The 14,371-nt window shown below is 39.5% G+C and overlaps 1 protein-coding gene across 2 annotated transcripts in view; it reads right to left on the reverse strand.

Annotated features, from left to right (window-relative positions):
• Positions 1-14,371, reverse strand: part of SUCLG2 (succinate-CoA ligase GDP-forming subunit beta) — a 229,682-nt gene that overhangs the window by 63,732 nt on the left and 151,579 nt on the right. For both annotated transcript variants that reach the window (XM_026722126.2, XM_087923634.1), the window contains exon 9: positions 12,681-12,823. In XM_026722126.2, the coding sequence (XP_026577911.1) occupies positions 12,681-12,823 (143 nt within the window). The remainder of the gene's footprint in view (positions 1-12,680; positions 12,824-14,371) is intronic.

Here is a 14,371-nt window from a genome sequence, read left to right on the forward strand (position 1 = left end):
CAGAAATCAGAGAGTTGGTTCCAAAGAAGGATCATGAGTCATGGCTACTTCTTAAATCAAGGGACTTACTCCCTTGATTTACAAAATGTTTCCTTCTGGTCTGCCTGGGAAAGCTGACACCAGTGGATCCATGAAAGGCTGTTTGAAAAAAAGCTATTTTGATTTTTTCAAGCTTGCTAATAGAACAGTGACACTGACAAGAAAACAGCAAGAACTTAACTTTCTCTAGAAGCCCAAACACCAGAAATAATGCTAAACAGCATCTTGAATTAAATTTTGAAGCCTGCTGGAAGCTAGCGCAGCTTACAGAGCGGCAGCATATTATAAACGTATTGAGAGGCACCAAAAACTAACTAGCTAACTATGCTCCAGGTCAATTTCAGCCTTTGAACGTTCTTCAATGACAAGCCTGTGGAAAGTCCATTAAAGTATTCCAAATTGGAGGGATGGATCACAATGAGCAAGGCCTCCAGATCCAGGAATAGACACAACTATGCAAATGCCCTTACCCTCAGCTGCCACCTGCTCTACAAGCAAGAATTGTGAGTCCAAGAGGACTTCCTCTTTGAGAGGAACCAAACAGCTTAAGGCTATAGTGCAAAAAAACAAAAACAAAAAAACCCCTCATAGGACCTCATTCCAGAACGTCTCCATGTAGAAGAAAGGCCTCCTAACTTAACGATATCCACAAAGGTTGAGTCATAAGCTATCATAACTATTCCATCATATACTAGCATATATTCAGATCCTTCTTCAAATTACTGTAAACTATTCCTATTTTAGAAGCAAGTGATTCTGGATTATTTTTTTCCCCAGATGGTGTAAGAAATGTTAAAATGCTCTTATATAACTGAAGCTTTGACAGGTTTTAATGGAAGTTTACTTTAAGATGCTAAGGTCTGAAAATGTAGACCACCAACTATGCCTTTAATAATAGCCATGGAGAGTACTAGGAATATATCCCTTAAAAGAATGCAGTTACTTTAGAGCAGATTTGCTTTTTATTGTCCACAAACCAGGTCCCTTTTATGACAACCACCCGCCCTTCACCCAATACTTCATTTATGAGTACTTCCTGGATGCTGTTATTCAGCCAATTCTGAATCCATCAGTTGTGTCATTTAGCCCACATGTTATCATTTTATTAATGGGGATATTATGAGAAACTTGCTGGCGTGTTCTCTGAGATCAAAGTACATCCCTGATGTAATGCTAGTTACTGTGCCAGAAAAGGAAATAGGGTTAGTCTGACATTACTCGCTTGTGGCAGCCAAGAATCTGTGGGAATATCTTCTCTTTTACAACATCACTTATCTCTGGCAAACTGCACCCTCCCATGGTTCAGTTGAACTGCAAAGAAAATTCTGCCCCCCCAAGCAGTTCTACTTTTATTGGATTTGTTCTGTTTGCCATTAGAATTATTGGAGAATTTCTCCTTCCTCTGAGGAAATTCAGAGAAATCCTCTAATTCTTTTGTTCACAAATATGAAGGACAATCTTGAAACACCATGTATATCCAGCTTCAATATAGGTTTTTACTAGAGAGAAAAATTCTACAAAGCATTTCAGTGCCTTGTTCACATCAAGCTGCTTATACACATTTCTACTGGCGTAGGACTTTATAACCAAGTTTGATAAAGCCTATATTAGTAGCCCCTCCCGGTCCAAGCAACCTGTTATGTTCATTTTTTTAAAGCAAATTAAATCACTTCTCTATCCAATAGATTGAAAAATGCTTTCGCAGCAAACAAAGGTTTTGACAAAGCCTTGAAATAAGGAAGGACAGCACACTAAATCATGGCAAAAAAAATGCTTGCTTCCCAAAAGGGGAGTGGAAAATGGAGAAACATTCTGAAACAAATTTAAATGCACTGAAAAGAACAACGCACAAAAAAAGAAAATTGCTTTCCTAAAGTTGTAGTTGTCAGTAAAATACGGACTTTCAGAAAGTACTGAAGCAAAATCCATGGATGAATACGTAGTATTTTAATTGCATTTATTATTTCTATTAAAAACCTCCTTCAGATTTTACAGCCAGACAGACATTGCAGGAAAAATATCTGCACAAATACTTAAAAAAGCACAATTCAGAATTTTAAAATACATCATTTCACTTTTTCCAAAAAACCAAAAAATAAAATACTGTTTACAGGATCTAAAACTAATATATTCTCAGTGGAAACAAGCTCCATAAATATCTTAGATTTTAATTACAGCTCAAATTATATATCCCCATTTGGTATTTTGTCTGTATCTGAAATAAAATGCTCCCATTTCTCTAGAAAAATTTCCACACTAATGTAGATCTACCTATTTGATTGCAAGGTGATTGATATTTTGATATCTGCTTCATCTGTAGTCAATGTTTGCAACCTGTCTATATTAAACATTTTCTGTTACAGAAATAGAAATGACCTGTTATTGAACTTTCCTTCCTTCATCCTGCCTTAATTACTTTATAAGTAACTCAAGACAGAGAATATACCTACTACTTTCCTTCTCCAATTTTTCCTACAATAATAGCACAGTAAGGTGGGTTGGGCTGAGAGAGAATGACTGGTCCAAAGTCATGCACCTGGTTTTCATGGCTAAGGCAATACTAGAACTCACAGTATCCTGGATTCTAGGCCAGCACTTAAATATTATATCAAACTGTCTCATAGCAAAACATACTGTATATATTAAACTGTTCTGAAAAGAAGCTGGCATGTCATTAAAAAACACCCACAGCTTCTAGCTTTGGGATACACATAGTTATTTTTGGGTAGTTGAGCCCAATGCTTTGGGAATATGTACCTTGTTAAGCTTGGGGTAAGGAGTTTCAGGAAGTGATGGACATAAACTTCCCATTTTATGATCCATATCAATCACTTTGTAATAACATTATATGCTCTCAAACATCTAAGTATTTTCACCAGATCAAACATTTGCCTGGTTGTTTTATATCCAGCAATTAATCATGAGTATTTACTCTGATATCAGTTCTCTAATATCTTAATAAGAGACTTTCACAACCTTGCTAATCAAGTACTTTTAAAGATTCAAGAACATAACTTTGGAAACTGTATTTATATGAAGAAGGTGATGTAAAGCTTTACCTGCCTTAGTAAAGCTAAGGTAAATAAAACTTTACCTGCCAGTCATGTCTGACTCTAGAGGGAGCAACTCATCTCTGATTCAAAGTTGAAGAGCCAGCATCATCTGAAGATATTTCCAAAATCATGTGGCTGGCATGATTATATGCTGAAGGTGTACAGAATGCTGTTACGTTCCCATGAAAGTGGTACCTATTTATCTACTTGCATTTGCATGCTTTCAAACTGCTAGGTGGGCAGGAACTGGAGCAAGAACGGGAGCTTATCTCATCACATAATATTTGAGTCTCAACCTGCCAATCTTCCAGTCAACAAACCCAGCATCTTAAATACTTGGCCATTGTGCCTTACTTTATTAGTAAACTACTGCTTTGTTCCTAAATACAGCTTCCTAAGCATGCCAGGAAATATGGGTCATAATTTAAGGCTATAAATGCAATGCCCATCAATAAGAAACTTTTTTTTTCATTATGCCATTTTTCTCTAGCTTAGAAACAACTTCATACTGTGCTCTTCATACCAGGCTTTGACAATATTATCTCCCTGCCTCCCAAAAAATAAACCCAAGTAATAAACCAAAGATGTTTTCACACTGTTCAAAGAACAACTAGGCAATGAGGCATGTAAAAGATACATGGCATTTGAATTGGAATGCAAAATACTTGTTAATGATCATAGAAAAATGTGGTTGATTCTCTATTACTTAATGACACGCAATTTGACAAGTCAAACAAATTCATTGCTATCATACTGCATTACATTTGAAACTGAGGGCTATTTACATTTCATCTCATTTCACTCAGAATTAGGCACTGGACAAATTGAAGGTGGAGAGTATTGTTTTCTAAAAAAAGGAATTCTTAGCCAAAAAGTATAATCCATTAAAAGTGACATTTTCTTCATTTTCTTTTTCTAATTTCCTTTTTATTTCTAAACTACACGTAGCAGGCATCCAGGGGTGGGATTCAAATTTTTTAACAACCGGTTCTGTGGGCATGGCTTAGTTGGTGGGCATGGCTTGGTGGTCATGCTATTGGCTGGGCGTGGCCAACTCAATATCACTCACATCGAGGCACACATCTCCTCGCCTGGTCTCTCATGATTGTGGGGATGCTGCAACAGTTATAAGTGTGAAAAATGCTCATGTCACTTTTTTCAGGGGCATTGTACCTTTGAATGGTCACTCCACACAAGCGAAGTACTAGCAAAGGAGGGGAAAAAAAAACTCACGAGAAGTTCCTGAGACAGGAAGTCTAGTCCTGCCGAGAATGTAATAAAGGTTAACGGAGAGGCAGTTTCTGTAAGCAACCCCAGAATGTTTCCTTCCTGCCTTCCTTACAGGATTATGCCAGTAATTTCTTCTAACAACTGTTTCTCCAAACTGCTTAGAATGTTAACAACCAGTTCTAGCGAATAGGTGGAAACTGGTAGAATCCCACCCCTCTGCAAGCATGCCAGGCCCTATAGTAAATTGAATCTTCATTACATTCAGTGAACCTTAAGTGTATAACTGGGACTTAGGTTTTCAGAGAATTTAGTAGAAGTTTAACACACTTTATCTTAACTCTATTTTAGCTAAGAAACTCTTTATGAGGTAGAGTTTGTAGTATTCTCTTTGATTGGTTGTTTCCTTGCAGATTCTTAGCATTTTTATTATCTCTTCTGAATTGTGTGTAAATGTGATTTACCTTTATGTGTCCATTGAGGGCAGATTTCCTTGAATGCTAAGCTACCAGGAATTTTTGGATTTGTCTAGCATGCTCATGGTTTCCCAGTTGAAACTATGGTTGAGTCTGCTCATATGTTGTAAGATTAAGTAGTTTTCCCATAATCTCAATTGGAGTCTGTAACCTGATGGTCCTCTTAGATTCACAACTCCTGCTTGACTAATAGGTGATAATTGTAGCTTGGAGGGCCTTTGCACAGCTTTGTCTTAGGATCCAATTGTGCTCATTCCTGAATCAGCAAACCCTGCTTACACTCAGTCATGCCTATGTTACTTACAGATTAGACTACCATAATGTCCTCTACATGGGGGTGACTTTGAAGAATATTTGAAAGCATCAATGGATACAGATCAAGGAACAACCAAAGAGAAATTCATACTCCCACCAACATTGGCAGATCGAGCTATGTCAATAAACAGGGAGCAAACCCCACACTCAGTAGCACTGATGATGTTACCTAGTCAGGTAATGAAATGTCTGCAAGTGAACAACCAAGCTCAGAGAGCACCAGAGACTCTATAATCTAAGCCTGAGCTATATATATTCTCTTCTATTGGAATCTTTACGGGGTATTGATTTAAACATAGCAGTAATGAACTGTTGTCTTTTATGCTGTCTTGGAATGCCTCAAAGGAACTAGCCTACTTGGCACTGGCAGGCAGGAACACCAGTTGGACTCACAAGAAATTTAGTTTACTTTGGAATAATGAGCCTTCTACTCTACTGCCAAGTATTTGTTTCAGCTGATTACTGAGAGAACAAATATTCCACTTTCTTTCAAAAAGTGATTTTGTTGGTATAATTTTGTTATTCATAAGAAAGAGACGATGTCTCTCTGCATGTAAATTACAGTTGCATCTCCAATTCAGGACACTGCTCACCTGTCCTTAAAGGAATGTGGAATCTGCTCAAAGTTCTCTGGGTGAGTTTGGAGGAAAAATTGCTTTAAGATACAGTGTGTTATTAAATTGTTTTTTCTAAAAACTTGATTTAGAAAAAATAAAAACAAGACTGCTGCAATTGACACCGCCGTATAGGCCTAATTTTTTTATATCAGCCACTGAAGCTCATATCTTTGTTCCGTCTTCCCTCCTACTTTCCCCATTTTTATCTGTTTAGCTATATATGGTATTTCATGTATCATTTACATCCCCCCCACGTAGTTTGTTATGCTAGATAATCCTAAAAGCCAGCTTTTATGTTGAAATAATAGGCTTCCATTTTCTGAAAACAAATTCTAAGAATTTGTGCAACCACAAGGAGAATGATAGCAGATAAATATATTTTTAAAAGGACAAACATATTAAGTTGACACGTTTGACAGCTGGAAATGAAGCCAAACAGCAGAAATATTTAATGCTATTTTCCTTCATGATTCTGATCAATGCCAGAGATGTTTAGAATAAGAACATCATGAGACCTTCTTCATAATGACAGTGATGCTGTAACCCTTACTGTACAGAAGTAAACAAAATTAGGCAAAGTGTCATGAATAAGAAAAACAAGAAATAAGAAAGGCAGATATTGCACTTTGATATAATTGCATGCCCAATAAAAATGATAAGTTACTAAATCAGTGATGGTTAACCTTTTCTGCACCAAGTGCCCAAAGTGCATGCGTGTGCATCCCTAAAATGCAATGTGCGCATCCCCCGCGCATGCACCCTGTCCCCCCACACCCGCCCACTCCCCCGTGCATGCAAGGCAGAGATCCGAATACCTACTGGCTGGTGGGAGGCACGTGTGCACGTGCGCATGCATGGCAGAGCTGAGCTAGGGCGATGGCTCGCGTATCCACAGAGAGGGCCCTGTGTGCCACCTCTGGCACGCATGCCATAGATTCCCCATCATGGTACTAAATAATGAATATTTATTTCATGTTATAGTTGTTTATGCTTGGTATAAAGCATAGTTATGGGAATGAGGGGGGTGAGAAGCACACCAATGAAGTTTCCGATGAGCTCTTATGCTAGCTAATGGTTAACAATAGCCATAATTATATATGTTGGAAAAATGTCAGTCCATATTATCTCTCCTGATTATGGAAAGTCATTAGGAATCAGTTTGTCTGAAATTCTGATATTATTATTGGTAATCCTCAATTTACAATCTGTCATGCCCCTGGTGGAGGCTGACTCTGAGGGAGAGGAGGAACAACTGACAGTGAGTGGAAGTGTGGCTCCGGAAGTTGTGGAGGAGGCTGGGGAAGGGCAGAGGCCGGCTGAGCAGTCGGAGGAGGACCCAGGCCCACCCCCTCTCCATCCTAGGGCACACAGGGAGGAGAGGATAAGGGAGAGACGTGGTTTACTCAGGAGGAGAGGGCCTTGATCCTATTCATGGGCTGCAGCTGTGACAACTGAATAAAAGGATGGACCCGCGTATGGGTGAATGCTAGAAACAAAGCATCAAAATATCTCTAGTTTATGGTTCCTCTATGAGTTTGGCGTCCTTCCCAGTGTGTGTTAACTGTGGATGTCCTCCAGCCCTTATCTTGCCTGGTTTGTGTTGCTTTTTTCCTTCTTCTTTTAACTGTTTGTGTGGGAGTTTTTTGTCTTCTGTCAAGAATATTCAGAGCTTGGAAGCAAAGTGAAGGAATAAAAGGGACTTCGCCTGTTTTCTGTGACTGTGTTTGTTTTGTAGCCCACCCTGGGTCATCACACAATCATTTATTTAACAATTGTTCGAAGTTACAAAGATAGACAAGTAAAAGTGACTTACAACCGATTCTTATACTTACGACTGTTGAACAGTCATGGAATCAAAAATTTGGATGCATGGCAACCAGCATGTATTTGGAATGGTTGCAACATCCTGGGGTCAAGTAATTAGCACTTGTGACTTCCCAGCTGGCTTCTGACCAGCAAAGTCAATGGGGGGAGCCAGATTCATTTAACAGTCACATGATTCACTTAACAACTGAGTGATTCGCTTACCAACATTGACAAAGAGGTCATGAAATGGGACACAACTCACTTAACAACTGTCTAGCTTAGCAATGGAAATTTTGGGCTCAATTGTGGTCATAAGTCTTGCATTACCAGCTGACTTCCAACCAGCCAAGTAAATGGGGAAAACCAGATTCATCTGAAGATTTGCTTAACTGCAGCGATTTGTTTAATGTGGCAAAAAAGTCATAAAATTGGACACAACTCACAACTTGCTTACCAACAGAAATTCTTATTTCAGTGGTGTTTGTAAGTCGAGAATTATCAGTAACCCTATTCTAAATATAATCAGTAATAGAAATAATAGTGATTCTATCTCTTTCAAGAAAACCTTTTAAACAATGCATTATTTAAGCACAGATTAAGGTAGTCCATAGCTGTGCAATACACTTTTACTGTAACACCTTACAAGAGTTTCCTGAAACTCCTCATTATGGCAAATGTTTAAAAAAGATCAAGAACATCAGAGGTGGTATTCAGCAGGTTCTGACCAGTTCTGGAGAACCAGTAGCAGAAATTTTGAGTAGTTTGGAGAACCGGAAAATACCACCTCTGACTGGAGATTTTACAGTATCCTTCCCCTGCCACGTCCACCAAACTGGTAGTAAAAAAAATTGAATCCCACCACTGAAGAACATCCAAAAATTAAGGCAGATGTTTTAGCCTGATACATTTTGTAAGTGGTTGACCAACGTATAGCTGATACTGGTCTTGTTAGATGAAACCCTTTTTGATCTCCTCCTAATTTAACTAAATTGAAATAGCTTTTTAAAAACATCATTTAACGTCAGAAATCACTCAACAATGTTGGGTCCAATGATGGATTCTCAGAAGGGATATACCATTGCTTTCATCAAGGCAGGAACAACAACCCCCTCACTTTTACTGTACTTTCTTATGTAACTACAAACACAGAACATGAAGTAGAATTGTTGCTCACAGACTTAAAGGAAGAGGAGAGGACAGCATGAAAATAAATGTTATGTGACGATGTGTGAGTGGGAAGGTCATGGAGAATATCTGGAAAAAACTGAAGATCAGGAACCAGATTTTAACAGACATTTCATATATCTTTTCAGCCATTCTATTCAAACAGGTTAGTGTGGTACGGGATTAAAGTGAATTGCAGGGCAAGTTACTGTGAGGAAAAACAAACTTGGCATTCTTCTAAAACCCCAAATAACTGATGGATACTTGCATTTAATGGGAGACTGATTGCTTGCAATAGCACTTAGACTTATATACCGCTTTACATCCCTCTGTAAGCAGTTTACAGAGTCAGCATATTCTCCCCAACAATCTGGGTCCTCATTTTACCTACCTCAGAAGGATGAAGGCTGGGTCAACCTTGAGCCTGGTGCGATTTGAGTTGCCAAATTACAGGCAGGCAGCAGGCAGCAGAAGTAGCACTCTAACCACTGCGCCACTATGGCAATATATCCATGAAACCCCCAATTAAATCTTTATCCTCCCAAATTGAGGAAAGGAGGGAAAGAAAGAGAGAAAGAGCAGGGAGAGGAGGGAAAGAGAGATGGGGGAGAGAAAGAGGAAAGAGAGTGGGGCGGAATGAGAGAGGAGGAGAGAGGGAAGGAGTGAGAGAGACAAGCTATCTCAGATGGCTTGTTGATATGAACCGATCACCCTGGCTGTAGCAGTGCCAAAAGGGTAGAAGCTAAAACCAGTCATGCTGAAGGGCCAAGGGACTAGCAGTTGGAAAGCAGCTTCATTTAGAAAGAACTGGAGGGGAAAAAAATAGGGAGCAATAGCTGGAACACAGAGGAACACAGTCAAAGGAATGAGAGTTAATGATTTTCTTTTTAAAAGGATGGCAATAATTTCTTTATGATTTGAACTCTGGAACGTACAAACCTACAGGGCACCCGACGGTACCTGCATGACATTCCTATTAGCCAGGTGCCCAAAGGCAAACACAGTTTTTAGCAGGCCACTTATTTCCGGGGGGTGGGGGGTGGGGGAGGGAACACATCTTCTCAAGTGGGAAAGTTTAGGAAAGATGCATTTGAAAGAAGCAGCAGAGGGCAGGCATGAACAAGAGCCAAGGCAAAGAAAAGAGAACAAAAGAAACGAAGGGGGCAAGGGGACAAATATCTGGGGACCAAAGTGCTTCTCTGGTGTTCAAAAAACAAGATAAATATTTTGCAGACATAAAGAGCTGAGGGCAAGCGAGCAATATTAAATAAAACAGATCAATGAAATAATGAAAAAAAAAGGAGCACATAAAACAAAGATCCAACAAAATCGAGACAGGTTTTTTTTTTTAAAGGATCAACCTAAGCAGATATTCCAATATAAAGCAGCCCTTTCAATTATTTGTCCAGGGTGGGAACCAAAGCTTACAATGCAAAGCCAGCCAGATGTGTTGAACTACAATATCTGTAATCCACAGCTGGCAAAGTTAACAGGTGTGCTGTAGCTGGAAATTGCGGAAGTGACAGTCCAATATATTTGGATAGTGCCTGATTGGAAACGCTGTGAACAAGGCCAAATGAAGATGCCAAAATCTACTCCAATGGTTTCCTGAGGCTTACCCCTAAAATCAAGAGGGCATCCTTCTGTAGTGACCATCCAAACCAAAGAAACACAACTAAACTGTATGTTTCTCTTCTACAATTTAATATCCAACTCTTCTTTGGATACATTTTTCTTGAAAAATGGTTGCTCCTTCATCTATAAGATGTGATTTTATACAGCTGAAAAAGGTGTAAAAGCATATATTCCCCACAATCTCTGCATCTTAATAAAATGGACAGAAATAACAACAACAACAGTGATACCCATTGTCATCGTTGGCATCAAGAAATTGCAACTTACTACAATAACACCACCAGAACTGCAAAAAACTGCGCTACTTGGAACATCATACATTTTAAAAAGATACTTGGTTGATACCTAGGATGTTGGCAACCATCAGTGCCAATCAATGATATTTGTGATAGATTTTTAAATGTTCAGTTGACTGAGTTTCATATTTAATGAATAAAATACATGATGATGATGATAATAATGATGTATCTGGCAGGCTATGCAATGAAACAATAATGCTAATATTAGAGAAGAAAACAATATATACAGCAATGATACCTCTGCAAAGAAGCAAAAAAAAAAAAAAAAGAGCAGTGGGCCACCTAGTTAGCTGTTGCAAAAGGATCACCAAAACCGATGCTTGGAGAACACCTAGAACCCTAAACATCATTTATATTGGACCACTGAAGGATCTGTACAGGTAGTCTTTGACTTACAATCACAATTAATATCAGAATTTCTGATATTAAATGAGGCAATTTGTTAAGTAAATTCCACACAATGTTATGAGTGTCTACAGGGATTCTCTTGGATGAGAAGTGAAACATTTTCAAAGAAAAAAACAAGAAAGTCCAGTTGCCTCTTGAAAAAGCACCTTTGGGACAACCAATTTTATCACCTTCCTTGCCATGGTTCTTAAGTGAATCACTTAAGAAGAATCATGTGGTCATTAAATGAATCCAGCTTCCCCTATTGACTTTGCTTGCCAGAAGCTGGTTAGGAAGGTCGCAAAAGCGATCACAAGACACTACAACTGTTGTAAATACATGCCAGTTGCCAAGTACCCACACTTTGAACACATGATTCTGGGGACGCTGCATTGGTTGTAAGGGTGAGGACTAGTTATAAGTCACTTTTTTCAGTGCATTGTAACTGTGAATGGTCACTAAAAGAATGGTTGCAAGTCAAGGACCACCTGTATATCAAGATTTCTATCTAAAGTCTATCTGACTTTATTGTTTATTTGAAGGGTGAGATTTTAGAACGAAGCCAGCAGATAGGAAGCTATTGCAAACTGGCTTGAAGAGATGAGACTTGTAGCTATTACATCTTCAGAAGGAACAGCACACTTGTTGCAGTTTCACAACTTACATTTTAAAGGTACATTTTTGGATTTAAAACAATACAGGCAGACACTGAGTTACAACAGTTCCTCTAGTGACCATTTGAAGTTAAGATGACACTGAAAAAAGTGATTTATGAACTATTCTCACACTTACAACCATTGCGGCCTCCCCATGGTCATGTGATCAAAATTCAGATAGCAATAGCACTTACACTTATATACCGCTTTACAGCCTTCTCTAAGTGGTTTACAGAGTCGGCATAATCGCCCCCAACAGTCTGGGTCCTCGTCTTACCCACCTCGGAAGGATGGAAGTCAACCTTGAGCCTGGTGGGATTCGAACTGCCAAACTGTAGTCAGTCAGCAGAAGTAACTCTAACCACCCTGCCACCATGGCTTGGCAACTGACACATATTTAAGATAGTTACAGTGTCCTCGGGTCACCTTTCGTGACCTTCTGACAAGCAAAATCAATGGGGAAGTCAGATTCATTTAACAACCGTGTTATTAATTGAACTGGAGTGATTCAGTTGTAGCAAGAAATGTTGCAAAATGTGGCAAAACCCACTTAACAAATGTCTCCTTTAGCAACATAAATTTCAGGGTCAATTGTGGTCGTAAACAGGGGTGGGATTCAACTGGTGTTGCTACCAGTTCAGTAAATACGTTTTGTGCACGTGTGTAAAACTACCTTAGGCTGTGCCACCTGGGCAGCTGAAAAGTGCTGCGCGCAGGTGTGCAGCGTTTCAAACTCCTATTCTTTCCTTTTTCAACCTCAGCTGTGCCGCGCAAAGCAGCTGAGGTTGAAAAAGCAAGAAATAAAGGACAGGTAAGAGCCCGGGTAGGCGGGTGGGCCAAACAGCAGCAAACACAGAACTAGTTTGGTGTCTGCTGCTCTCCAGAACTACCGGCTCTATAGAATCGGGTAGAACCGGTAACATCCCACCCCTGGTCGTAAGTGGAAGACTACCTATCTACAGTTGTATGCATTAAGACATCATCTGTCAAGTTTTTGTGTTTTTACCTTGGGATCGGCAGTCAGCAATTTGAAGGCTTGATACACTTGTGCTTCTTTCACGCCTCCGCCAAGATCCAGGAAGTTGGCAGGTTTTCCACCATTAAGGGAAATTATATCACAGGTTGCCATTGCAAGTCCAGCACCATTTACTGTAATGAAGAGAGTTTAAATTGCTGATTTTTCAAAAGAAGATGAAATACGAACAGGTGCAAATGTGGTTCCAAGGTGCCAAAACCAAAAGAGAGGGAGAAGATAAAAGGGGAAAAAAAGAACAGAAGCAAGAAGAGAAAGGAACAGCTGGAGAAAAATTTAAACTTATGAAAAATGTGGACATTTGCTTCCAAGTCCTTTGAGTTTGATCCAAGGTGACTCAATTTACTGAGTTTTTTTTTTTAAATGGGGAGGGGATACAGAAACACAAAATAAATAAACTGCAGCTTAAGCAAGCAAATCAGAGGTGGTATTCAGCAGGTTCTGACCAGTTCTGGAGAACTGGTAGCAGAAATTTTAAGTAGTTCAGAGAACCGGCAAATACCACCTCTGACTGGCCCTGCCCCCATCTATTCTCTGCCTCCTGAGTCTCAGCTGATTGGCTGGGTCTTCTTTTGTTGCCCTGCACAGGAGAACGGAGCTGGAAAGCAGGTTAATGGGGTGGGGAGGGAATGGGGATTTGGCAGTATCCTTTCCCTGCCATGCCCACCAAGCCATGCCCACAGAACGGGTAGTAAAAAAATTTGAATCCCACCACTGAAGCAAATCACCAAATACTGCTAGTATGTATTTCAACAATACTGAAAATGGGCACTGCTTATTCTAGCAGTGAGAAGAAGATTTAAGTCATCTGTTTGCTCTTTCATATATTCACCATCTATCTCAATGTATGACTCAGAAATAGCAAAAATGGGAAATGATCATATAGAATAGAATAGAATAACAGAGTTGGAAGGGACCTTGGAGGTTTTCTCGTCCTGCCTAGGCAGGAAACCCAACACCATTTCAGACAAATAAGGTACCACACCTCTTTTGAATGAAAAAAATAAAAACAGCTCCCCCTCTTCTCTGTATATTAACAGAGGGGTAAGGAGGGCTGGTGGGTGACCAGGTAGTGAGAAACTGATAGAACTTTTGGAAAGCTGAGGGGGAAAAGGAGGGAGCTGAACACCTAGGAAGGTGAGTGTACTATGTAAGCTGGAGAACGTTTTATTGAATGTAGGAGTAGCAATAGCACTTAAGACTTATATACCGCTTCCCAGTGCTTTACAGCCCTCTCTAAGTGGTTTACAGAGTCAGCATATTGCCCCCAATAATCTGGGCCCTCATTTTACCGACCTCAGAAGGATGGAAAGCTGAGTCAACCTTGAACCTGGTGAGATTTGAACTGCCACACTGCCGGCAGTCAGCAGATGTAGCCTGCAGTACTGCACTCTAACAAGTGTGCCATGGTGGCTCGAATTATTTAACTCCTCTTCTTGCATTCAATATAGCAGAGGAATAAAAAAAATAATAATAACAAAAGCCAATTATAAAATCAGAAGAAACTCCATATTTCATGCCTTCATTTTATCCCTTCACTTACCCAGATCCTTTAGTCATGTTTTGCAGTTTTATGGGCCGTGCCTAATTTCATTAATGTTGCACAAAACAATGTTACAACAACAAGTTCTTTCTAATAATATGTTGTAAAAAAGTTGTCCTTT

This window comes from Pseudonaja textilis, chromosome 2 (assembly GCF_049901715.1).
Source record: "Pseudonaja textilis isolate UNSWEBS1 chromosome 2, rPseTex1.2, whole genome shotgun sequence".
NCBI classification, from domain to species: Eukaryota; Metazoa; Chordata; class Lepidosauria; order Squamata; family Elapidae; genus Pseudonaja; species Pseudonaja textilis.